The sequence below is a fragment of the Archocentrus centrarchus genome, chromosome 8 (genome assembly GCF_007364275.1).
Source record: "Archocentrus centrarchus isolate MPI-CPG fArcCen1 chromosome 8, fArcCen1, whole genome shotgun sequence".
In the NCBI taxonomy this organism is placed as follows: Eukaryota; Metazoa; Chordata; class Actinopteri; order Cichliformes; family Cichlidae; genus Archocentrus; species Archocentrus centrarchus.
Window position 1 is genome coordinate 16,307,993 of NC_044353.1, and position 27,349 is coordinate 16,335,341.

General features: G+C 40.5%; 1 protein-coding gene across 1 annotated transcript in view; it reads right to left on the bottom strand.

The window, feature by feature from the left end:
* The window catches only part of cacna1aa (calcium channel, voltage-dependent, P/Q type, alpha 1A subunit, a), a 67,102-nt gene that overhangs the window by 18,540 nt on the left and 21,213 nt on the right, over positions 1-27,349 (bottom strand). Inside the window, exons 18-39 of the mRNA XM_030735635.1 lie at positions 25,596-25,646; positions 24,614-24,782; positions 23,711-24,333; positions 23,268-23,611; positions 23,049-23,184; positions 18,624-18,753; positions 18,055-18,114; positions 17,835-17,941; positions 12,832-12,846; positions 11,008-11,107; positions 10,685-10,845; positions 10,344-10,484; positions 10,046-10,247; positions 9,779-9,943; positions 9,300-9,410; positions 6,840-6,923; positions 5,669-5,671; positions 3,010-3,126; positions 2,069-2,134; positions 1,638-1,738; positions 1,273-1,423; positions 773-900 (exon numbers count right to left, since the gene is read on the bottom strand). Of these exons, the coding sequence (XP_030591495.1) occupies positions 773-900; positions 1,273-1,423; positions 1,638-1,738; positions 2,069-2,134; positions 3,010-3,126; positions 5,669-5,671; positions 6,840-6,923; positions 9,300-9,410; positions 9,779-9,943; positions 10,046-10,247; positions 10,344-10,484; positions 10,685-10,845; positions 11,008-11,107; positions 12,832-12,846; positions 17,835-17,941; positions 18,055-18,114; positions 18,624-18,753; positions 23,049-23,184; positions 23,268-23,611; positions 23,711-24,333; positions 24,614-24,782; positions 25,596-25,646 (3,165 nt within the window). The remainder of the gene's footprint in view (positions 1-772; positions 901-1,272; positions 1,424-1,637; positions 1,739-2,068; positions 2,135-3,009; positions 3,127-5,668; positions 5,672-6,839; positions 6,924-9,299; positions 9,411-9,778; positions 9,944-10,045; positions 10,248-10,343; positions 10,485-10,684; positions 10,846-11,007; positions 11,108-12,831; positions 12,847-17,834; positions 17,942-18,054; positions 18,115-18,623; positions 18,754-23,048; positions 23,185-23,267; positions 23,612-23,710; positions 24,334-24,613; positions 24,783-25,595; positions 25,647-27,349) is intronic.

Below are 27,349 nucleotides of genomic sequence, written 5' to 3' on the forward strand. Positions count from 1 at the left end.
CTTAACTTTGGCTACCCTTCCACTTCTCCTCATATATTTGTATTTTCCTATTTATAGCAGTGCATTCTATAGGACGGCATGAGGGCAAAACACAGGCACTGGAATACAGATACCAGGAAACTTAGCATGTCTACAAAATACATTTTGGACTACAGGGAAGCTTTAGTTTGGAGTGTAGACGTTGCCTCGTTAAGTTTTTGGCAGTATACCGATTCCAGGTGAGGGAGAGGGAGAGGGTTAGGGAAGGGGTGAAGGGAGTTTACAGAAAAGGGGAGGAAGGAGAGGGAGGGGTTGTACGGTGTGAGAGAGATAACCAGATGCCTGATGAGGTTATGCTCAGATCCGTTACAGCCCCCTTGCAGCTGTTTCTCTAGAAAATTACTTTGTTTTAAAAAACTGACACTTGGGCGTGTTCAATGCCATTTTTCATCGCATCACTTAAAAACAAAAATCTTCACACACACACACACACACACACAAAAAAAAAAAAAAAAAAAATCACAAAATTGTGGAGAAGTAGCTGCTTTAACTTCTTGGGTCTCTCTCTGTGCGGGAAAGCTTATTAAAATAGAGAAAAAGATGCATTAAAGAATTTGCTATGTGTAATTAGCAGGTTGTAAATAGTGCTTTTCTGGTTTTATGTACAACCTCTAACAGTACACTTTTATGACTATATGAGCAAGTATTTCTGTGTGTGTAAAAAAAGAGTTACAGACGTGTTTCTTTGTGTTTGTGTCTATTTACACCCGATTGTGGTCATTGCATCACTCACCAGGCAGCAGGATCATACTCCGCCCATATCCTGACATACTCATCCAAATGGTGAGGTCCTAGTATGGATGAATCTCTAGTCAGGTACTCAAAGTTGTCCATGATGACAGCTACAAACAGATTCAGCATCTACACATGCATGCGCACAAACACACAGGTAGAAAAGTTAAAGATCTGTACTTACAAATAGCCACCGATTTCACAAAATCATCAGTTTAATAACTGTGAATTACCGATTTCCTTAATTAGCTTACGCTAAACTACTTTAACTTTATACTCAACAAGGCCATAGCTAAACAGATGTTTATACAGCAGTCCCCAGCTTCTTCTTCTACAAAAAAAAATGTAGCTCCAGATGCAGTTAATACAATTTTATATAATCTGAATCTGTCGTAGTTGCATTCCACCACAAAATATGTTGTGTTATATGTAATGTTATATGCTGTGTTGTGTTGTGTTATGCTTTACTTCAGCTGTAACTGGGATAACCTGAGTGCTCACCAAGAATGAACAGAAGAAGATGAAGGACACAAAGTAGAGGTAGGCAACCTGGCTGCCACATTCTGGGTCTGTATTCCCTGAGTCTGGGTCACATTTCTTACCCCCAAGACACGCCAACATGATCTCGTGCCATGCCTCTCCTGTTGCACTCCTTCAAACATGCAAAAAGATTATTTGACTTGTGCAGAACTGAATGAGTGTAAAGTTTACCTATTATGTGTTTCCAAAGCTCATACTGAAAACTAAACCTTTATTTATGAGATCAGTTTATAAAAGGGTAGACTGGAGCATGCATGAAAATGTATAATATACAGTACTGTACAAAGTCACATATATAGATACATATATATATGCCCATAAAGCACCTAAAGAGCAGCATCAGAGCCTGTACAAAGGTCCTGAAGTTGTTGTGCTGGTTGATGGCACTCTCGTCATCTTCTTCTTCAATTGCAATATTCCCAAACAGCTGTCAAACACAATGACACTGTTAACATTGAAGCAACAGATAACGGTTGTTAATCACTACATTTTTAGTCTTTTTTTTTTTGGCACAAAATCATACAGAGATAAAGAATCTACATAACAATCTGAGACTAAGAAACAAACATGATTGCTACATTTAACAAAAAAAAAAAGTTCCTCTTCTTGCTATCATACTCAAAATGCTTACAGCCATTATCATCATTCATTCACCTTCAGTATCATGTCCTCCTCCTCATTATAATTATACTATAAAAAATATTTAATGCTTCTCAGCAGCACTGTATAAAAGCTTTAGGTTGAGGTTCTCACCCACCTGCATCCCAATGATGGCGTAGATGAAAAACAGCATGGCAATGAGGAGGCAGACATAAGGCAATGCCTGTGGAGAGATGCAATAATAGTCAACTAATAATCTGAAGCCTGATTTGGCATCTATCTGTCTGTCTCTCTGTCTGTCTGTCTGTCTGTCTGTCTGTCTGTCTATCTGTCTATCTGCTTCTAGTGATCTTCTGGAAATCCCTACATGACGTTTTGTTACCACTTCCACCAATGCAACTCAAACACTTTATAAAGCCCTCTGCCCTCTCTCGGCTCCTGTGTATCTAATAAATCACTATCATTTAGCATCTGTGATGATGTAGGGGTGCATTAGTGCATATGGTATAAGTAACTTGCTCATCTGTGAAGGCCTCTTTAATGCTGAATGATATTCTGTATGGACAAAAGTACTGGGCCACTATGTCACCTTCAGGAGGTGTTCAACAATTGAAACTCATGCCGTGAAGTTCCCCCTTTTTGTGCAGATGTTAATGTCAGAGGATGTTTGGAACTCTGCAGTTATTGAGTCATTGGTGACTTTTACACAAATCTTGTAGCAACTGAAAACACCCGATTTCAAAGATCAAGAAGTGTGACCCAATGCTTTTGTCCATATAGTGTAAATACAAGCTTTGGATTGAAATGTGTTGCCATCCTTCCAAGTCTTTTCAGGGAAGTCTTGCTTAAGAATGACAATGGTACCAGTGCTGCAACCAGCTTCTTCCTGCTGGCAGCCAATTCAAAATAAGCAATATATTTTAAAATGACAATATTGTTTAAAATTTTATATAGGATTTAAACAGAATTTCCTTTTTTATTACTTTTTACACAATGTTAAAATTGGGTTACTATACAGTGAATACACTCACATATACTCTTACACAAATCAATGCACGTGATTTCTTAGGGTAATAAGCTGTATAATTGGAACCAAACCTTGAAAGACTGAACGAAGGTCCAGAGCAAGATGCGGATGGTTTCTCCCTGTCTCAGCAGCTTGATGAGACGAGCTGCTCTGAACAGCCTTAGGAAACTTAGGTTGATGAAATTATTCTACAATACAGCCACAGTATAACCAGAGAGAAAGCGAGATGGGAAGTTGAAGAAGGAAAAGGCAAGAAAAAGGGAATGGAAATAAAGGATCATGAAAGGGGAGCAAGAGGGAGGATTTGGGAATGGAATGAAAGGGAAGGGAAGGGTAGTTAGTTATACTGCAAAGTGTGCAGACAATTTTCCTTACAGATAAAGATTTAAAAAACAAGAAGAAAAACAGTCAAACCAAAATTAACAAAGATTCAAACTCAATACAAATAAAAATATAATAATGAGGAGCCAAACAAGTCAAAGCAAACCAAACTCAAATCAGCAAGGCTCCAAACAAGCTTTTCATATCCAGTAAGGTAGAACCAAACAATACAACACAGGGGAAAGGAAATCATCCAGATGTAACCAGTTTCATCCAATTGGGATATATATTTTTAGTAACTGTGGTAGGACTGGTGAGTAGTTAAAGTGCAGGGACTTCAGGACATTTCTTGGAAAGACAACCAAATGCACTAATTCTCTGACGGCAAAATATGCAACTTCTCAAATGAAGCAAGCCACAGCATGCAGATGCGCACCAAACACAAGGCCAATGCAAGACAAGCAAAAAACGGCAGCTCATGCACCATCCAACAGGACTCACTGCCAAAGTCATGTGACATATATTAGTGATGTCACTGTCAAATAAGAGCAGAGAGGGTGGACCAACAAAGGTCACTGTAATGTAGGTGAATTTCTTTAGGTTGCCATTTTCCGCTCTTATGAATATGTGGCTTATAACTGTACATATTTGAGCAGAGAAATCTATAGACTGCAGTTTGAGATGCGAAGTGCTCAAAAGTAACACATGGCAGCACATGCAGGCTCCATTTAATTACACCTGAAATTGCATTGCTGAGTGTGTGTGTGTGTGTGCCTGTGTGTGTGCGTGTAAGTGTGTGCGCGCATGTGTGTGTGTGTGTGTTTTGTGGAAAAAAAGGCTCCTGCCAAACACATGCAAGAGGGAGTCACATGTTCTTTCTGCCACAGGCAAAGCTTTAGACTTACTATATTGTTACTAGAAACACTCTCCCAGTCACTGTTATATATGTGTGTGTGTGTGTGTGTGTGTGTGTGTGTGTGTGTGTGTGTGTGTGTGTGTGTGTGTGTGTGTGTGTGTGTGTGTTTAATACATATTCAATGAATGCCTAAATGAACACATTTTGTGATCTATTCTACTTTATAGAACCTAGCCCTTTAAAAACTGAATATTAGTATTAAGTAAATGATATACACACACACACACACATATAGATACACAGTGACTAGATGAGAGACAACAAACAGAAATTTAAGAGTTGAGGGTTCTGGGTGATTGTATTAAAGCAGTCAAGCAAAGCATGCATATTTCATAGTCAAGCATTGGCTGGGATGCAGCTGAGATACATGCAGTAAAATAAGAGCTCCAAAAAATTACAAACCATCTACATGTGGATGTTGCAGAGTTATGGTTTATAGTAGCAAATTTTTGGATTATTGGTTGGTACGAAGAACAACCAGTCAGATTGACCAAGCCAGTTGTCATGGGTGGACACAGAGGAATCATAGTGCATTTTGATTGGATGGAATCACAGCAAGTAGTAGGTGTTGAGGGGAGAAGGGGATTGGGCGAAGTAGATTACAGAAGATCGTCGTTAAGTTTGAGGGCGATTTAAAGAAAGCATGTGAAAAGATAAAAACAAGAAAGAAATCAACAGTCATTCAAAGAGAAATTAGCACAAAAGCCAGAGTCTGTAGAGTTTACACATTCATATACTCAAACCAAGAATCAAGGCAGCATGAAAGAAAAATTTGTGAATTCTAAATACCCGTGATAATATATTAATATAAGGACCAATTTGTCCCAGAAATATTTAGCAGAATTTGACCAATGAATAAAATCTTGAATAAAAAAATACAGATACATGCAGATGTGTACCAAATACAAGGTAAGCAAAAACAGCAGCTCATACACCATCCGATAGGGTTGACTGCCAAAGTCATGTTACATACAGTAATGATGTCACTGTCAAATAAGAGCAGAGGGTGGTTCAAGGACCAACAAAGGTCAATGTAATGTAGGTGAATTTCTTTAGGTTACCATTTTCCACTCTTATTACACTGAATATGTGGCTTATAACTGTATATATTTGAGCAGAGAAATCTATAGACTGCAGATTGAGATGTGAAGTGCTCAAAAGTAACACGTAGCAGCACATGCAGGCTCCATTTAATTACAGCTTAAATTCCATTGCTGCATGTGTGTGTGTGTGTGTGTGTGTGAGAGAGAGAGAGAGAGAGAGAGAGCACGAGAATAAAAAATATTTGGTATCTTCTTGCAAAAAAAAAAATGAAAAGAAAGAAGAAAAAGAAAAAAGAAACACCTGGTTGTAGTAACTGTTACATGGCTCTTGATTCTTGGTTACATCTGCAAATACTGTACAACTGACTGACATTATTGGGTATAATTTTTGAATTAAAGTGATCCAATAAGCAGCTACATATAAATATAGATTATGTATTCCTATTATACCATCTGTTCAATCCTCAAGCAACAACAGGCAATTCTTAAGGCGTGATCCAACAAAATATAAAGAAAATTTTCACCAAAAAGTCAGTGTACCAACCTTTAAACGTTAGCTTTAATGACACCTCTGATTACCTGTTGTTTGTAAATTTATATTTAAAAAAAAAAAAAAACATTTTATACTGTCTCTTTACAGGTGTACTGCTTTCTTTGTTCCAGTTTAAATGCCTTTGTCTCAGATTCCCAATATATATCTAATCACAGCCACTCGCATCTTTGCATTGCCTACATATGCAATTGCACAGCATCTGAAAATAGCAATGTCATGTTCAAAAATATTTTTAGGAATAATTGTCTAAAAAAATGTTTCAGAAATGACACTGTACCTAGTTACATGCAAGACATAACATATGCACTCATGCACAATTTCAGCAGTTTCAGACATATGTGACATCATATTGTTTCACAATCTGAACGTAAAAGCTAAAAAAACCTCAATAAACTAATTTTGTTTAGCTGATACTGTGTGTGTCATTTAAAGCAATTTGGTGCAATATTTAGCACAAATGTAATGCTGGACACCATATCTAGGGCACTCATTCATTATTGAAAACAATGTGCCCATGATGTTGTTGTTGTCGCTGTTATTGTTTTCAGGTACCTCTTTAGTTGTCGAGACATCAACTGATTTCTGATGCAACTGCAAACTGATGCACCTACAGACCGCATGAGTTTCACCCTGATAATATGATAAACTAAAAGGCTGTTTGGAGAGTCTATGGCTCACAACAGATAATCAGCATGCTTCCTGCCTTCCTGCCTGTCAGTGGCTCAGCACTGGTTAGCTGCATTCCCACCCCACCAACTGGGACAATTATATAAGACTTTCAAGAGATGCTCATGCATGACTGAGCAGCTCAACAGTGGCCTCGAACTCATGCTTTCTCCTTACTCCTTGTCTTGTCTACTTAATGTTTTTTAGATGGTGTGGCAGATGTGAAGTCCACAAACACATGCTGAAGTTCACTAAACAAATACTTCAGTCATACTTGTTTAACAACAACAACAAAAAATTGCTGATATAATATCAAGTATGTTTGTTTAAAGTTTGACTTCTCAATACAGGACTGTCAAACATACACATCTGTACACGAACGCCTCAAATCCTGGTACTTACCCCAAGCTCAGTAACGAGGATGTCTGTAATGCTGCCCAGAACTGTCACACAGTCAAAAATATTCCAGGCATCTTTGAAATAATTCTGTGAGTGACACGAGAGAGACAAAAGAAGAGAAGTACAAGAGAGAAAGAGAGACGGGACAGGGACAGAGAAGAACAAGGAGGAGGATGAAGAAGAAAAAGGGAAGATATGAGGTGACATGATGCAAGAGTGACACAGTAAAATAAGCAGAAGAACATTGAAGCAGACAGAGAGAAAGGACGGGAAGAGATAAAGATTGACAGAGAAATGGAGTAACGCATAGACAGATCACATGAAATTACAAGGGAAAGGATGTGGAGAGGTTGAAGTCATATTAAAATCAAAAATAATAAAAGGGAAAAAAAAATTAAGAGGTAAAAAATTAGAAAATGAGGCAAGGATGAATGTTTGGGCAGATAGAGAACAGGAACAAGAAGGTGGAAGAAAAGAAATGTCAGTGTTGGACAGGAACAGGAAAGAAATTAAATGAGACAAATTGACCATCAGTGAAAGCAAGCTGGAACGATACCAGCAGACTTGGTACAAATTGTACCACATCAGAAGACTATAGCATCCATCAAATATCACATACAGTACAGCAAAAAACAACACAGTCACACTGACATTCTTCCAGTTTCAAAAACCTTTAAAAACTGTATTCTAGCCCTCGCCTATATGTAATTACCTCAGTCTATATATATATATATATATATATATATATATATATATATATATATATATATATATATATATATATATGCACAAATAAGTTTTTTGTCAGTCTATATTTGATTATAGATTTTTTTAAAAACATTCTTTCAAAGAACGGAGACACTCGACGGGTTGTGGCGTACTCAGGAGAAAATGCTAATAAGTAGGCTCTGCTTTGCTTTCCCACATATTGCCTATAGCCAAATTGTGCATTAGACAAGTGGAGGGACCAGGGGACAGCAAGGAGGCAGATATTAAAATAAACCACCTTGACACACACACACACACACACACACACACACACACACACACACACACACACACACACACACATACACACGCACATGCACACAAGTTGGGATTATGTGTGCTTATGACATGTGTAACGCGTGCATAAGTTTGTCCAGGATTTAAATCCAATGCTGTCTAATCCCCACCCTCTCTGTAATCTTTGTTTCTCTTTTTACCGCCTAGATGTCACTCACCCTCATTTTTTAAATTAGTGTATTATAGTCCCACCTCTGTCCTTAATGTCCTCCCAGCATTCATCCCTAAACTATCTCTTCTAGCCATTTTTTCTCCTGCCTGCCTGTTTTGCAGCCACAATGACTTTAATCACCGAATTCCAGTGGTTTCTAATTTGCTTGAATCTTTGCTTTATACCTAACAAACCCAGCTCATTTGCTCAAAAATCCTAATTACAAATACTTTACAAATAGATGCAAGTTAACCTGGCTGGAAGTCAGGCCCATACTAAGGGGTGTTTTAAACTGTCAATAGGCTACATTATCCATTATTTTAACAGACGTTTATAGGTATTTCCAACCCAGTATCATGGCAAAGTGTGTAATGAAGCCACCTATCCACTCCTGGAAATCATGTGGATGTCACGTTTTTTCAGTCCTACGTGAAACAGACACACAGCTGAAGTTGCAGTAACATGCACTACCACCAGGATGTGATATTTTATTTCAAGCCAACAAGCTAGATAGCAGATATGTATGTAAAAATGGCCTCCATAAACCCATCATGTTGTGTTTTGTTGTTGTTAAGCAATATTCGTAATGTTGTATCATTTAAATGGCTGAAAATCAAAAGAAAGGTGGTAGAAAGTTGTTAGCTGGAAATTAAATATCGCACCCTGCTGGTGCTGCAAGTTACTGCAACTTCCTGCAATTTCGGCATGCGTGTACATTTCACAACCACGAGAGGCAAAGCATGACATGGACATGGTGGATAGGTGGCTCTATTACACGCTTGATACCGGGTTAGTATTTCTGTAAATGGTAAAAGGTCAAATTCAATGCATGGCTACAAAACACAAAGAAACATCCATAAAAACTAAATCCAGAAAATGTCTTCATTTTAAACAGCATTGTATTGTATTTTAAACTAAAATTTCATAAGAAATTACCAGCTATCCAATCAAAGATGAACATTTTCCCTGGGCTATAACATAAGGTTGGATTTAAAGAAAAGTCTTTTTTTTTGTGCCTGAAAAGGTTTTCAGGTTGTTTGCTACTTGCGTGAATCTCAGGCTTTGGCTCTGCACTGCTTTTATTGTGCCTCTACTGTATGTCACCTGGCATCTCTTAATTATCTATGTGAACACATCAAAGCACTGTAATAATAATAATATAATAGCTATTTTTCCAGCAATACTCCAGAGATGTAGTAGAGCAGCTCATCCTCACCACACATAAACACAGAAATACTTGCACTCACCAGTGCTCCAAAGGCAATGATCTTGAGTACACACTCCATGGAGAAGAGGGACGTAAACACTATGTTCAGGTTGGCTAACACAGTTTCATAGGTGTCAGAAGCTCCATAATACTGTAAACAAAAACACATTCATACCAGCAAACCATTGTACAAATATGTGAGAATGGATTGCCATCAGCACAGAGAAATGTGCATTCATGCAAACACACACACACACACACACACAGGGGAAAGAAAGAAGGGGGAGTGTAAAGACAGAAAGAGCCAAAATTTAGCTCACTCAGCTAAACAGAAGTATTTGAATCAGTCCAACCTAATGAGAGTTGCATGTATGTTTTTAATGGGTCAGGCAGCAAGCGCTAATGGTATAAAGACAGATGTTAACTTTAGCAACTCTGTGGCCAATTGTTAATGCCATCTTGGTGTTTATATTAATGTGGGTATTACTGATTCTTTGCTTGTAGCATGCAGGACTTTACCTTCATCATCAGCACAACTGTGTTGAGCGCGATCATCGCCATGATGGTATACTCAAATGGCGGTGACACCACAAACTCCCACATACGGTACTGAAAGCTTAGCTTGTTCTGTGGCATGTGGCGTGTCAGAGGCTTGGCGTTAATGGCAAAGTCTATGCAGGCTCTCTGTCAAAAACAGCAGAAAAATACAGTTTTGTCCTCATCTAGCCTTTCCATTACACAACACTTTTATTTCTAACATCCTTCGGTATCTCAATCCTTCCCAACCTCATTCTTTTCTAAACTGTAATCCTCCATCATCTTGTCCCCTTGTTCCTGGAAGGTGATGATAATGAGAGCTACGAAGATGTTGACGAAGAAGAAGGGGAAGACCACGAAGTACACCACGTAAAAGATGGATATCTCCATCCGGTATCCCGGACTCGGGCCCTGATTCTCATAAGTCGCATCGACTGAGTGTTTCAGCACTCTGAAGTGACAATGAAGGAGACAAGGGAGTGTTAGAGGTTGTCAATGCATGCATGCTATACATATGAATGAACACCTTCACATATAGGCTACTCACTGCGGCCACCCCTCTCCAGTGGAAACAGTGAAGAGGGTAAGAAGGGCCCAAGCCACATTGTCGTAGTGGAAATCGTACTTCTTCCACTCCCGCTTCTGCGCCTTCACTTCGTTATCGCGTTCATAAACCAGATACTCGCCTCTGAAATACATCATCAGCATAATGACTAAAGGGAAGAGAATTTATACTTGTTTTTTGGGTTTTTTTGAGTAGATAATTAAAATACAGAGAATGAAGAAGGCACACTTGAAATCTTTAAGGCTCAAACCAAAAGTTATCCAAGTCACCAGAACATTTTCACAGCACAAGGTGAATACAGTAGTTTTTTTTTTTCCCCTGACCTGCAGTCGCGCTCAAACTCTTTGGATTCATCAGTGCAGTAAAAAAAACGGCCCTTAAAGAGCTGCACAGCAACCACAGCAAAGATGAACATGAAGAGTAAATAGACGATCAGGATGTTGAGCACATTCTTCAGAGAGTTCACCACACAGTCAAACACAGCCTGAGGACAGAGGAAGGGTACAACAGAATATTATGGGGAAAAATCTGATGACGGCACATTGGGGTGTAATTTGTATAATATTTTGGCTTCGGTACATATATTAAAGTATATTAAGGTAAAGTGAACATTAAGTAATGGCAAGTCTTTATTGTGTAATCATACCTTGAGCTTGGGAAGTCGTTTAATAGTCTTTAGAGGTCGTAACACTCTCAGTACCCTCAGGGATTTGATGGTGCTGATGTCTTTTCCCTTGCTGTTCCCCCTACACGTGTTCATACACACCAAAACACAGAAGAGACACATACACACACAAGAGAGTGAAAATTACAAGACTCAGCCGATCAGCGTAGAGCACATGACAGCCTCGATTCCAAAATGGCGATGGGCAGCCATTTCTTGGTGGCATGTGTGTCCGAGTTAACTCAAAATCAATGAGTAACTGCGTCTGGGTTAAGTGCATAGCAACGCATGCAGCATTGCTATCACATTACACTTTAGCCTTATTTCCAAGTGTGAGGTTAACATTGTAGCTACATGCTAGAATTAGGTGGGGATTTATAACTAGAGTACATGCTACGGGAACAACTGATATCATTCCTGTCTGAATGCTATCTCCCTTGTGTAGTGTTTCGCAACGTATTTCAATGCTTTACAAAAACGCTAAAGCCTCAGTTTGCGCATGCGCAGTTAATGGTGAAATCTGTTCATGCTGCATTGAAACCTTGCTTTCCATGCTGCAGTATTTCTTTTAAGCAGCAGCTTGAGTGGCAGAGAAATCTATTCTATAGAGAGACATTTACAGAGAGAGTTTAGTCACGGTCTCAGCAAGACCAAAGTAGTATTTTGTTGTACTGCAGCTCAATAATGGGAGCAAAGAAAAGCGCTCTCCTGCTCCTCACTGTAAATATTAAAAAAAAAAAAAAAAAGCCAAAACAGCCAAACTCTCTCTTGATGACTCATCTGGTTAATTTCTATAAGAATTTCTATAAGATTAACTTGTTTCACAGCATGGAATCTTGTCTTGCTCGTTTTTTTGGCCAAGACAAAGATTTTTACAAGGCATTTCCTGATGAAATGCTAAGCCAAACCTCTCTTCTTTTTTTTTTTTTTTCAGCACTTTGCCAAAGTTTACCAAACTATAGCAGACATGTAACACTTTGTTCACACTGTAGACATGCCAGATTTGTTCCTGCCTTTACAGTTATTTTCAGGTGTTACAGTTGGATTTGTACTTCCAGAGATCACCAACCTATCTTCATGGGTCTCTGTGGTACATTTTGATACAATCTAGACATTAGAAAAATTGGATTCAGGCTGGCACTTGGTACAAGGCTAGAGGGAGTCTAAAGAACTTATGCTGATTTTCTGTTTCCATAAATAAATGGCTGCACCTCACTTCATGGAAACTTTACTGTAATGCCCTGATTTTAAAATTCAACATACAGATCAGGGTAAAAAGGTCACTGCAAGTGGTCCTTTGGGTGGGCAGCAGCTGTGTATACAGCTGCCTGTGTCTTACAGCTGTTAGACCAGATGGCAGACTGGTGGTGGTTGTGTGCGTATGTGCACAAAACCACCACTAATGTGCATGTCTGCATGAGTGTATCTGTGTATGAATCACTGTGCCTGTGTTTTCATCAGTCGTTGATTATAAGATTCTTCTTGGGAACTTTCTTGATTATGTTTTTTATCTATATTTACTGAAAAAAAAAGTCATATTTTGTGGGGAAAAACCTGCAATTAGAGCACAAATATCACTTTGCATTTGTGTGAATCAGCTGAGAACCTGATGGAAGTTAATACGAGGTTTAGTTGCGTTTGAGTCTGAGTTGTTCCATGGTGAACAATGGTTAAAAAAAACACAGACAGGTACACATTTCAACTGTGATGATGCACAAATGAGAAGGAAAGAGATGCGTGGTCAGAAGAATAGATACCGAGAGTGCAGAAGAAGAAAATGAGGAGGAAAAGGAAAGAGAACTTTACCCGCTGTTGCCGCTGCTGGTGGTCCAAACGGGGAGATGGGTAAGAGGTGAGAACAACAAGACAAAGGAAGAGAGGAGACAAAAATATAGAAGGTGGGATAAAGAAACAGAATGGGACACAGAAAAGGGGGAATTTGTGGAAAACATCCATATGAAAGACAGAGAGGGGGGAAAAAAGAAAACACAGGGCCTTCTCTTGTTAGATCAACCAACCTACCAACAGATTACTGATACCAAATTAAACATACACATTCACATAGTTACTAACACTCACAATTTAGACAAAGCTCTACAAGGTCTACAAGATTTTAGATACTAACCACAGCTGGATTTAATACTGGAAAATCCACTTTTAAAATCATCTTATGAGTAATAATTAAATATTCAAATCACTATTATTAAGGACTGCTGGAAAGACCAACAAGCCCACATATAAACTCAGTTTACACACATAATAGAACAAACACTGCCTGGTGAAGAAAACATCTCAGAATGTCAAGGTGCGCCGTAAGGCAAACCAAACTTGATTAGTCATCATCGCTGCCTCGAAAGCCTGTCTGGACCCGAACCTCAGTCTGACTGCAGAAATATGAAGGACAGCCGCATAAGAGGTCCAAGACACAGCAGCCCTCAGACCAGAATAATTGGATTAAAGGAGTGATAAACATCTCCAATGAGACTTCTGATTCCTTCAGGAGTGCTGTTTGATTTCCTCCAATTGAATTAAGGTACTATCTGGATGGGTAGGAGTCTTTTCTGACTGGTTCAAATCTCTCCATCAGCCATTAACATTCTAAACCGCTACTGTAGTTAAATCAGGCTTTTTTTTGTTCAGTTATTACTGGTTGAGCACACGCCATAGTTCATACTTATCATTTGCTCTGGAAGTCTTGCAGGGAAGAGACAGAAAAAAATTCACCAATGTAACAGAAAGAGGTTGGGACACACAGAAAAGGACAGATGGGTACAAACATACCTGTATATACAGACAGACACACATATTTAACTAAAATAAGGGGAAAGAGTGTCAGTTAAAAACATACATATATAAAGATGATTCTGCCTCTGCTAGAACCGTGGAGCACCGGCCTTGTTTATGATTTCGTTGTTCAGCAGGAGTAGAATGAGCAACAATGTGCTATGGCGTAGTTCTACAGTCTGAACTCCTTTTTCCACAGATAAGCTGCAAAACCTAGTTTGGGTTAGATTAAGCTGAAGCTATTTTAGCACAGCGGTGTAGAAGCATGCGGGGAATGTGACAGCTGGAAGCTTTTAATCGGCTGAAGACACTTGTAGTAACGTTTAACCTCTTGGGTCTAACTTTGACCCACTGGTAGAGACACACACATGAAACTTGGTGAAATGATGCAGGACTGCTCCCAGTGAGCGTGGTAAAATTTCTAAAGTTTTTTGTTTTTGTTTTTTTGCCACACAGTTCCAGGGACTGCCACTGACTTCAGTAAACAAAACACCAAATTATAAAAAAAATATGCAAATTTCTCAATTTAAGTGTGTGGAATATTTTCTTCTACATATCCAGAGAAATACCTGTGAAAGTGCACTGTTTCATGGATTTACTGTGGCCAGAATGATGAGAAATAAGAAGCAGAATTTGAGTGTAAAAATGAATGATAAAAGAGCTGGAGGAATGGACAAAAAGTGCAGGAGGGAAGGAAAAAACAGTTACACCATCTGGGAATTTTGTTCAAGACTGCTTTGGCTCTAATTCACAATAACAGTAGAAGCACTATAAAAGCACAATAAAGGCACTTTAAAAGATGAGCGATCAGGAGCCCCCTAAAAATGTTTGGGGAGCTCTGAAGGGACAATGTTAGAGGATAGCATTCTGGGAATATGAAAATCCATGTGGTTGGTTTAGTTTAGGTCATCATTCAAAGCTATCCCTTTTATAACATGAAGAATGCAAAATGCATTTGTTGTTGACCTTTTGTAACTGCTTCATTTCAATTCAGCTCCAATAAAACTGATAAATATATTTGGATTAAAATAAAATCTGCTGTGTCTTCAAATTTCTCAAATTTTAGAACATTGTTGTTAATATATTATTTTAGGGACTGAGTTAATATTGAATGTACCAGCCAAAAAAATATTAGTGTATTTACATTTGGCTGCTATATACACTGCTCAAAAAATAATGAACACTTTTTAATCAGAGTATACCGTCAAGTCACTTAAAGTTCTGGGATACTGATCAGTCAGTTAAGCAGCAGAGGGGGCTGTTAATCAGTTTCAGCTGTTTTGGTGTTAATTAAATTAACAGCAGGTGCACTAGAGGGGCAACAATGAGACATCCCACCAAAAAAAGGAATGGTTTTACAGGTGGAGGCAACTGACATTTTTTTTCTCTCCTTATCTTTTCTGACTGTTTTTTCTCTAGTTTTGCATTTGGCTAGGGTCAGTGTCACTACTGGTAGCATGAAGTGATACCTGGACCCTACAGGGATTGAACAAGTAGTCCATCTCCTCCAGGATGGCACATCAATAAGTGCAACTGTCAGAAGGTTTGTTGTGTCTCCCAGCACAGTCTCAAGAACATGAAAGAGATTCCAGGAGACAGGAAGTTACTTTAGGAGAGCTGAACAGGGCTGTAAAAGGGCCTTAACTCATCAGCAGGACCAATATCTGCTACTTTGTGCAAGGAGGAACAGGATGAGCACTGCCAGAGCCCTACAAAATGACCAACCTTGTCAGGCAGGCATACAAGCAAATTGGAGCCATGCAAACTACTCAGTACCATTTTGAATTGCTGCAATGAAATTCTAACAAAATGAACTACCCCATTACATGATTTTTTCACTTTCATTTTGAGGTGTTTTGGAATTCATCCCTCTGTAGGTTGATAATGTTAATTTCCAGCAAATCATGTGGCATCCTTAAATTCCTAACAGACTATCCATTTAATATCACTATAGCAATCCAGCATGATTTTTTTCCCATTGAAATCTGATGTATTTAAAAATGTTTCTTTAATATTTTTGAGCAGTGTATTATGTAAAGTATAGTATATGCAAGTATATCCAAATTTTCTGCATTGTAGTTGATCACATGATGTATATAAATATATATATCCAGTTGCTTATACACAGCAACTGAGTGTATGCTACTACACTATATGATTAGAATAGAATGCCTTTATTGTCATTATACAGGATGTACAATGATATTGGAGGCATTCTATATAGACAAAAGTACTGGACCACCTATTTGTTACAACAACAGGAGCTGCTCAGCAGAAATCCATGTCATGAAGCTCCTGGTGCACTGTTTTTGTGCTGATGTTAATGCCAGAGGAGGTCTGGAAATCTGCAGTTACTGAATCACCAGAGCATTGGTGACTTTTATGCAGTATGCACCTGAGCACTGTGCACCTGGCCCTGCTCTATAATTTTACCTAGTCTGCCAGTTTGAGTTTCTGTGGTTCCCACTTACAGTTGAGTGTGGAATATCTGAGAAGGAAGAAATTTCATGGACAGACATTTTGCAAATGTGGCATCTTATTACAGTACCATGCTCAAATGCAGTGAGCCATTCATTCACCAATGTTTCTAAAGGCAGACCACATGGGTAGGTGCTTGATTTTAAACACCAGTGACAACTGGATTTAAAACACCTGAATTCAAGAGAACGTGTTGCCCAATACTTTAGCCCATATTGCATATGTTACTGTTGCTTAGGATAAAATGAAAAGAGCACCTCCATTACCCAACATAAAGGATGCTAGGTGCCTTACATCATGAGGGTCCAAAGGAGAAACCACAGATGTTTAACAGCAAACAGCCATGATAATTCACTTAGACATTTTAGCATTTGCTGTATTCAGTCCTACATGATCAACGCAATACATCACTGTTGCAAAGCAACACAACCAACAAGTCTCTGTTCTCCCTCTATTTGATATTTACAACAAAACGAGCAATATGTATTCAGACTTTATCCCATTGAACGTCGACTTTTATGACCAACTAACATTGTGCTAAGCTCATAGCAATGCAGATTTGCATTCAGTCACTTGCACAGTAAAATATGTTCTCAGTATGGGCATTTTTTCTGTGTCGGTCACACTTATTATTATCAGAAGCCACTGCCTTTATCCACTCAAGTGTAACCTAAACACAAATCTGTTTCCTGAAACTTTTTTTTTTTTACAGTTTTTAACTTAAGTTTTCTCATTGAGTCAAGCAACGCTTCACACCTGTGTGAAAATTTATGGTATATCATTATCATTATAAAATTAAAGGTACAATACAGCTTCAAATTATATTATGATGATTTATTAATGCAGATTTCTAAAGGTATAAATTACCTTATTTTCTCTCAAACCATGCAAAAGCAAAATCCATGCTTTTTATCCAGCATAGCACTTATTAACTACAGTCTCACTCAGTAATCCCTTACAGTCATGCAAATTAGGTAAAAATTAAAGTACCTGCTTTGTCGTAGAGAAGGGTGTTGAGATATTTCGTGACTTGGCCTGGCTTTGCATGGGGCCTTTTACTTTAGAACGCCCTGGGCACTAAAGGGTTACAGGTGCAAAGGGTGGTCCTCACCTCTCACATGAGGAGGCAGATAGGGAGAGGATGCTGGGACACTATTTGATAATGTGGGAGTGTTTAAGCAGAAGGTGTGAGGGGCTGGAATTAGGAAGGGCTTAGAAATGAAAAGACTGCAGTAGCAAAATATGATTGTGAGAGAAATGGCCAAATAAAGAAGACTACCATTTTGCACTCTAAATAACGGTAAGAAATGAGTTTGTGGTGGAGGAGAATGGGAGACAGGAGAATGAGAAACTTCTGAGAGAGAAAATGTATGTGAGTGAATGAAAGAAAAGTGTGTAGGACAGAGAGAGTAGAGGCCAAAAATCAGGCATGGTTGAGCAGAGAAGAATAGGGTAGGCTGTACTCCAAGGTACCAGTGAGACAACAAGGAGCAGGAGAGGAAAAAAAAAGCGGGGGGTGGGGGTGGGGTAGCAGGAGTGGGACTTACGTGAAGGCGAAGGCCACCAGAGCACCACTAACCACTATAAAGTCAAGGATGTTCCACAAGTCCCGGAAATAAGAGCCCTGGTGCAAGACCAACCCTAGATCCACCATCTAGAAGAGAGACCAAAAACAAGGAAATTGCTGTATAGCAAAAAGAAAGGATGCTGTTTAATCCTGTTATCTTAACACTAAGAAAAAACTGTGATTCTTCATTTTTTTCTCACCTTTATTAACATCTCAAAAGTGAACACTCCGGTAAAGATGTAGTCAAAATAGCGCAGAACCTGTACAAAGAAAAAGTGAGCATATGATGATTTTGTATTTCAGATGTCAGCCGCACACAATTTATTTTAATATTAGAATTAAATAAAAAGTATTGTACATATTTTGTATCATCTGATACTATATTACTGAAGAAAACAGTACTTCAAAATTTAACTCTTTACTGAACCTCCAAAAACACTGTACATGTGCGATCTATGAGTTTGTCTCACTCTGCTGAGTCTCAAAACAGAAAATCTCGAAAAGCATGTGTGCCACTCAGTTATCTACAGACTATAAATATAATGGTAACAGATTTAAATGCTGAACTTATATGTTTTTGTTTAATGCTTTATATTGTTATTTCATTTACTGCTCAAACCTCCACACATATAGGGCTGGGATAATGTTACAAAGGCAAAAATAACCTTGAAAATAAATAAAAATAGATAATAGATATCAAACTCACATTACATTCATAGTATTTGGGTTGACAAAAGAACTGATAATACATATATGATGACTCTCTTACATTATTTCGAGGGGAATCGGGCTTAACAGGGTCTTCAGCTGCTAGGGCAATACTGCTCATTGCAATGACCAGCAGGATGCACATCTCAAAATAACGCAGGGTGCAGATATAATGGCATGCCCGTCGAAACCTAGGAGCAGATAAAAATATTTGTTTTTCCTCTTGCAGTAATGCAATGCATACCATTAAAAATATTAACCTCCCTCTGTAATACTTGACTAATGTTTAAACAACCCCATGTTAGTGTTTACAGACTTTACACCTGCTCATTTGCTAAAATTAGGCTTCATCTTTTCATTTCTTCTACAAATTCAAGAATTGCTCAGTTTTTATGCTGTCCCAACCCACAATCTAGGATAGAAAAGATAATGATTGCACTTGATTTGAAATTGTTTTTTGAGATAGTGACAGGCAAGTTCATCTTTCCTTAATCTGTGTGGGTAATTATGGAACCACAGTAGAAGGGCTAAAGTAAAATAGGGGTTTCCCAATCATCAATCTGGGAATCTATCAGTTAGTCAACAGCCAGGCAGTGGCAAACTTTTAGGGAGCATGTGGTACAAGCCACCCTGTTCCTTCCATTTCCCAAACCTTGGTTAAGTATAGACAATTTAAAACACAGCTTTTTTACAAGAAAAAAAAAGAAAAAAATAATTAAAATCACACAACCAGATCCCCATTGAGCTGTATCAAATAGACTGAAGTGGACAGAGTGCTGGGCTGTCTTGATTTTAACTACCTCCTTTTCTACCCTCCAAAAACTCTAGCAATAATCAACTTTTGGGCCAAAATTCAACCACAATAAAGCTGTTGTTTGAGTTGTGCCTGTACAAGGTGCTGGCAATAGAAAAGTACTCTAAAAAAAATAAGCCAACACAAGTAACTTATGGCAGAAATACCAAGGGAACAGTTTACCCTGCCCAGGATAGCATTACCGGGGCCCCACTCTGGAGCTAGGCCTGGGGAGGGAGCTCGAGGGAAAGCGCCTTAGCTGGGCCTTAGTGCATGGGGCCCGGGTGGGCGCAGCCCAAAGAGGAGACATGTGGCCGCCCTCCTGTAGGCCCACCACCTGCAGGAGGCACCAGAGGCCTCAGGTGCAGTGTGTGTCATAGGGCATAGGCCCTGACGGACTAATCCCAGGCTATCAAGACTGGCTTTTGGGACATGGAACTTCACCTCTCTGATGGGGATGGAGCCTGAGCTACTGTGTGAAGTTGAGAGATACCGGCTAGATATTGTCAAGCTCACCTCAACACACAGCCTGGGCTCTGGAACCAGTCTTCTGGAGAGGGGCTGGACTCCCCCTCAGCTTGATGCCTGTATGTCTGAGTTTTCGCCAGTGGATAAGAGGGTCATTTTCCTTTTTCCCTGACTATAGTCTGGACTTACGTGTCAAAGGACAGTTCAAAGTACCCAGACAGTGAAACCTGGAAGGGCATAATTGGGAGAGATGGCCTGCCTCATCTGAACCCAAACGGTGTTCTGTAATTGGACTTCTGTTCAAATGACAGTTTGTCCATAATGAACACCATGTTCAAACATAAGTATGTCCATTAGTGCAACTGGCACCAGGACACCCTAGGCCTCAGGTAGATGATTGTTTTTGTAATCCTATCATCAGATCTGCAGCTGTATGTTCTTGGGTGAAGAGAGGAGCTGAACTAGTGGTGAGTTGGATCAGGTGGTGGGGGAGGATGGACAGCCCTGGGGCACCTAAACGTATAGTGAGGACGTGCTGGGAATGCCTGGCAGAAGCCCCAGTCCATGAGATTTTAAACTCCCACCTCCAACAGAACTTCAGCAACATTCCAAGGGAGGCTGAGGACACTGAGTTCTGCAACCCTGTTGCTGAGGCTGTTGCACGGAGCTGTGGCTGCAAGGTGGTTGGTGACTGCCATGGTGGTAATCCCCAAACCAGATGGTGGACACCGGAGGTGAAAGTAGCCATCAAGCTAAAGAAGGAGTCCTATCGGGCTTGGTTAGCCTATGGGACTTTGGAGGCAGCTGACAGGTACCGGCAGGCCAAACGGAATACGGCTCGGGTAGTGGCTGAAGAAAAAACTTGGATGTGGAAGGAGTCTGGTGAGGCCATGGAAAAATAGACTTTCAGACTGCTTTGAAGTGATTCTGGCAAACCGTCAGGTGACTCAGGAGGGGAAAGTGGTGCTCTACCCACATGGTGTATAGTGTGGGTGGGGTGCTGCTGACTTCAACTGAGGATTTAGTCAGGTGGTGGAAGGAATACTTCGAGGACCTCCTTAATCCCACTGGCATGCCTTCTATAGTGGAAGCAGAGTCTGGGGATGCGGGGAACAACTCGCCAAACACTGGGGGTGAGGTCACTGAAGTAGTTAAACAATTCCTTGGCAGCAGGGCCCCTGGGGTGGATGATATTTGCACTGAGTTCCTGAAGACTCAGGATGTTTTAGGATTTACTTGGTTGACATGCTTCTTCTGGGGCAGTGGCTCTGGATTGGCAGACTGGCGCGGTGGTACCCATCTTTAAGAAGGGGGACCGGAGGGTGTGCTCCAACTACTGGGGGATCACAGTCCTCAGCCTCCTAGGAAGGTCTATGCCAGGATGTTGGAAAGGAGAGTTTGTCCATTAGTCGATTCTCGGTTCAACAAGAGCAATGCAGTTCTCATCCTGGTTGCAGAATGCAGGAAAAGCTCTTTATCCACTCAAGGAGTGTGCGTGAGAGTTTGCCCATCCAGTCTACATGTGCTTTGTGGGCCTGGAGAAGGCATTCGACTGTGTCCCTCAGGGCATCCTGTGGGGCTGCTGTGGGAGTATGGGGTGTCTGGCCTATCGTTACAGGCCATTCAGTTCCTGTACAACTGCAACGAGAGCCTGGTCTGCATTGCCGATACTAAGTTGGACTCCAGTGGGTGTTGGACTCTGCCAGGATTCTGTTCATAATTTTTATGGACAAAATTTCTAGGAGTAGTCAAGTGGTGGAAGGATTCTGCTTTGGTGGCCTCAGAATTTCATCAGATGATGTGGTCCTGTTGGCTTCATCAGGTGGTGGCCTCTAGCTTGCACTTGGAGAATTTTGCAGCCAAGTGTGAAGTGGCAAGCATGAGAATTAGGACCTCTAAGTCTGAGGCCAAGAGGAGGCCCCAGGTCAGACCCAGGACATGCTGGAAAGATTATGGCCCCATTTACATGAAAATGTTTCCACTGGAAAAGGTGTTGTTTAGATGCATTTCGGCCTCCCGTTTACGTGAGAATGGAGTGAAAACAATACTTTTTGGAAATGGGCTCGAGTGGAGCGTTTCTGAAACACTTCAGCCTCTGTCTCTGTGTAAATGTGCACTTTGGAAACGGGGGCGCTTGCACATGCGCACTGTGGTTGACAGGGGCACTTGCAAATGTGCACTATGGTTGCGACCGCCACAGTTTTCCATGCATGCGCTAACAGATGAACAACAATCACAATGGTGGATTCACGAGTGCTTCTTTTGCTCCTCAGTCTTTTGAACTTAACAGCCTTTCTTCAACAAAATGTACATTTGCTACACCATCATGTGGATCAGCAGAGATCCAACCTTGTCGTCAGTCCACAGAAAGGTTTTCAAATTAGCCATTTTGTAAATAATTAAAAGATCTTAGCCACGCATCCCACTGAGTCCCTCCACGCATGTGCGTGGTGCGTAAACAAGCTTTGCAAAAAAACACTGCCAACTTGTGGCCTGTCAATGGGAACTGCATCGTTTTCACCGTTTCTAGCGTTTTCACGTAAACAGAGATCGTTTCTGAAATGTTTCCATGTAAACAGGAGGCCGAAATGCATCAAAACGACACACTTTCCACTGGAAACGTTATTGTGTAAATGGGGCCTATATCTCTCAGCTGGTCTGGGAACACCCCGGTGTTCTCCACGGATAAGCTGGAAGAGGTGACTGAGCTGAGGGAGGTCTGGATTTCTCTGCTTTGGCTGCTGCCCCTGTGACCCGGCCCCAGATAAGTGAAAAAAAAATGGATGGATGGATGGATGGATAAGCTAAATCATTGTTGGTTGATAGCTGATGATGTAAAGGGTGCAATTCGGCAAGTGCAAACACTCTTTCTCTGCCCATAGAGACTGCCTACCTGCATGAAACAAAAGCCTGTTCAAACATGAAGCGTCAATCATCATCACTACACAAACTACAACTGGGAACCAAAAACCTTCAGGTATTAAAAATCTCATCCATTTTCTTAAGTTTCTGCATGTTTACATGTTAACTTTGAGCCACTGTGGACAAATGTTGCAGTTGACAATTTCAGCCAGTTCAGCTATTTTCTATCCCAGATTTGAATCCAAAGATGCATGTGTACAGTAAACAAATTAAACACTGAGGAAAGCCTCAAGTGCATATACTGCGTGTGTCAGCCTGTGTGTATTCATATGGTTTAAGTCACTGTGTGCATGTATCACTTACGGGTTGGTGGTGGAGAAGATGAACATGGAGCTATATGGAGGCATGGGCCTGGGTCCTCCTTCACCTCCTTTCTCATCATCATCATCATCCTTATCCTCTTTTGCTGGCAGAGGCTCAGTGTTGGCATTTTTATTAACTGAAGGTAGGAGGAAAATTGTGTCAACAGCTAAAAAAAACAGAAGAATAGAAACCTGAAAAAAAAATCACAATCACCCCTACCTTGCAGTATGGCATTGGTGGATGGAAAAATATCCACAGCAGTATAGTCAGGGTGGGGCAGCCTGATTACACTGTTGGCACGGTGGTGTCCGATATTCCCATAACTATCTAATGTGACCAAACTTCCACGAGTGCCACTGTTAGCAAGATGGAGGGCAGATCCAAATCCAGGGGTGACAGCGTGACTGGTCACGGGATAGGGGCGACCCTCACTAGGTGGTGTAGAAACAGACACCAGTTTGGTGTTCATGAGGTTGTCCATATCTTCACTGTACTGGCTATTCTGCCTAGAGAGGCTCTTTTGGATGGGCCGTGTGGTAGATAGGTTTGGGACACTGCAGTCCCTAGGAAGAGGTCAAAGAAATAATTATAGACATCAGATTAGAAGAGATTGTGAAACAAAATAACTGAAAAATTAATCATCTATAACCATGTAGACATACTTCCTTCTGTGTGAGCACATCCTTTTCCCCTCGCCCTCCACTTGACTTCCATGGCGGTTTCTTCTTGGCCTCTTCTCACCACCATTGCCAGCTCCCTCATGCTCTCCTCCTTCCCCATTTCCATCCACCCCTTTGCTCCTATGTCTTCCTGACTTTCCAGCACCTACCCCACCATCCTCACCATCTTCTGCATTCTTTCGATGTGACCTTGGCTTCCTGTGTTCAGACTGCCCTCCCCCTCGACTGCCATTCCGGGTGTGGTGATGGCGCCTGGGTAGCCTCTCCTCTGGCCCAGGAATCACTGTAGCATCCAGTCGGACATGAGAACTGTGATGATGCTCACTTTTGCGGCTTCGTCTACTCTCCGTGGATTCCCCCCTCTCCAAGGGAGGTCTGGGTAGACCTGAACCTCCTCCACCATCCCCTCCTACTTGGCCATGGTGCTCATGGAGGCGTGTTTGCCTGTGAAGCTCATCAGCAGGATGGTGCTGGCTGACACAGAAGTCTGAGTTGTTGGCAGTGGTCTTGTTAGTGTTGTTGTTACGGTTTTCATGGGGGTCCACCACTAAGGGTCGATCCAGATGGGTCTTCATATCTGGACGAATGTGACGTGAATAGTTGACCTGCAAGGAAATGAGAGGACAGAGAAACAACATAGAAGGAATAATTTAAAATGTTTACGTAATGAAGAAAAGGCAAAATTTAACGTAAACTGCATTTTATGGTCTTATCTGGAAAATTCCAGCCAATATTAAGAATTACAGTTGGTATATCTGGCACTAATAAATAACTAACAAGAACAAGTTAAAAAAAACAACAAAATCTGTCATCAACATCATCACAGCCATAACTTGTGTACGCTGATAGCACAAGTCTAGAGGCCTTTTTTGCCTTGTCCTTTACATTGTTGTGCTCCTCCCTCCCTGTCCTTGCCTTCCAGCGGTCGTCAGCGTCCAATTCGTTATAGAGGGCCTCACGGCTAGATGCCAGAGTCTGCTTCCTCAGCTCCTTGGTGCGCTGCTCCCACACTGACTTACTGACCCCCTTATTGTGGTTCTTCTGCTGCTCCTTGCTGCAAAATGAAGCATGGTGGAAAAGGGAGAAAGGGATTGGCTGCATTAAGACCTGCTTTAAGACTTGATGCTATGCAAATAAACACACAAAGACATGGGAATGATGAAGTGGAAACCAACACCAAAAATATAAGTACATTAAATAGCCAGGACATAAAGACACACTGGGGCCACAGACACTTAAAGGGTCATTTAACTAGACCTATACAACAAGGCAGCTCTCAACATAACAAGGCTTTGGGTATCTGCACAGCTTGCCAAAGCACAAGGCAGGACAGCCCTATTTTGGTAAACCACGTGGGAAACAGTGTGGAGGATAACACTGAGGCAAGGTCAGAATTTGTTGTAATTATAGATAATTAATCACCCCATGCTAAAGCATACAGAATTTATTAGACAGGTTTCATGCAGAACAAATAATCCCCATTGAGCTGAATTGAATAATTTAAACTGGTTAGAATAACTGAGATCTTTCAAAGATGAGATAAAGATGCCACCAAACTGTCAGTGACCACCTCTTTTTGTACCCTCCAAAATTTCTACCAATAATCAACTTTAACTCACTTTTCTCTCAGGGCCAACAGTCAACAACAGTAAAGCAACAGCCGTAGGCAACAGAAAGAGTACTCTTAAAAATAAGCCAACATAAAGAAAAGCTAAAGAAAGCCAGATGTGTACATTAATTAATAAAAAAGTTACAAACAAAAGGGCAAGAATAGGATAGAGATCTAAAACACGAAAGTAAGCAAAGAATGGTTGTAAAGTCAATAAACAGAAGGAATTCATAAATGAATAAACAAATAAATAAATACCAGTCCAGAAAGGGGTCAGAAGCGTTGTGACACTCACTGTGTACTTTGTTGCTGAGGAGGGAAACAGCTGGTGAGTGAGATGACACAAAAGAACAGAAGGAGGATTTCATTCCAAAATGGGCTATCCATCCATAATTTAAAAAGGAAAAAATAAATAAATAAACCAAACAAAACAAAACAAAACAAAAAAATACAAACAGCGAGGCGATTCTGAAAAATAATCGCTATCCGAATTAAACGTGTTAAATTACTAATCTCGAAATCCAAAAATCTCAGAATATTTTTTTGGCCAAAAAGTTCAAGCATTTTGGAATGCAACCCTTTGTACATACAGGCACACAACACATGTATCCAAACAGATATTCACACACACACACACACTCCCCTTTGTGGTTTCTTCCATCTGTGAATGTACACTCTTTCAAAATCCATTTTCTTGTATCACTCATTTCCCCTTCCTGAGTGCTGCTGCTCTGCGCTGATCAGTTTTACTTGTTTATATCGTCCTGCATCTGTTTACCCTTCTCTCTCTTCCCATTCAAGCTGCTGTATTTCCTCACTTAAAAAAAAATACTTACCAAAATGTGGTCCTGTGGCTATACCCTCAATGACAGCACTGGCACTATGACTTATAAGCACATTACAAATATAATAAAAAATGTCATATCTTTATAGTTTTGGCCTTTCTGAAAAGCAATAAACGCTACAAAAGGTTACAGTAAGATTTAAAAAATACTTAAAACATGTAATGTTCTGCTTTGTCTGGAAGAGGATTAGGGCCAATGAAAAAAAATTTGTAGGTCATGACCTTTATTTATTCTGAGGAAAAGAAATCAGACTGTGATATGAAAATCAATAAAGTTTTTTCTCCGAATTCTGACTGTTTTTATATATATATATATATATATATATATATATATATTCACACACACAGAAATTAGGGAAGTCCCACAGGTCTAGGGTATACTTCCAGGGTATACTTGGCACAGATGCTATGCCAACCACTTGGTGGCTTGCCTGAGGTATTTACTAAGCAGTTGATCAGTTGTGGCAATCTTCCTGTTGTACTCATGAATCTTTGTTGCTTCATCCATAATAGTGGTTCTGACATTCACTAGTCCTCAGCCTCCTTCCTTCTGCTTAGGGTACAGAACATCAGAACTGGACCACAAATCAATGGAAAAAGGTGGCCAAGTCTGACGAATCCCATGGGGATGGCTGGATGTGTGTGCATCAGCTGGGGAACACTTGGCACCAGGATGCACGATGGAAAGAAGGCAAGTGGAGGAGGCAGTGTGATGCTTTACGCAATGTTCTGCTTGGAAACTTTGGGTCCTTCCCTTCATGTGGATGTTTTTTTTTTTTTTTTTTTTCTATATCTGACAGCTACCCAGCCATGCAGCATGAACAGGTAGGAAACTGGAAAAACCAAAAAAACCAAAAAAACCAAAAAATCATTTATGCTATCTGCTACAGGCTGGGGTATCTGTTAGTTGATAGTGTTTTAATACATCATTGGCCCTCTTTTTTTTTGAGTGTGTGTGTGTATGTGTGTGTGCTCATGCTTGCATGTCCCTATTCACATACGTGCCCATGTTCATGCTCTTGCGAAGGCATGCATGTGCATTGTGGAGCAGGGGAGGGAAAAAGGAGCAGCCGCATAGCCCAGCCAGCAAGACCTATATACCCCAACCCATCCCCCAGCCGCACCGCCCCCAACGCCCACATCTCCCCCACCCCGCCCACAGATCCAA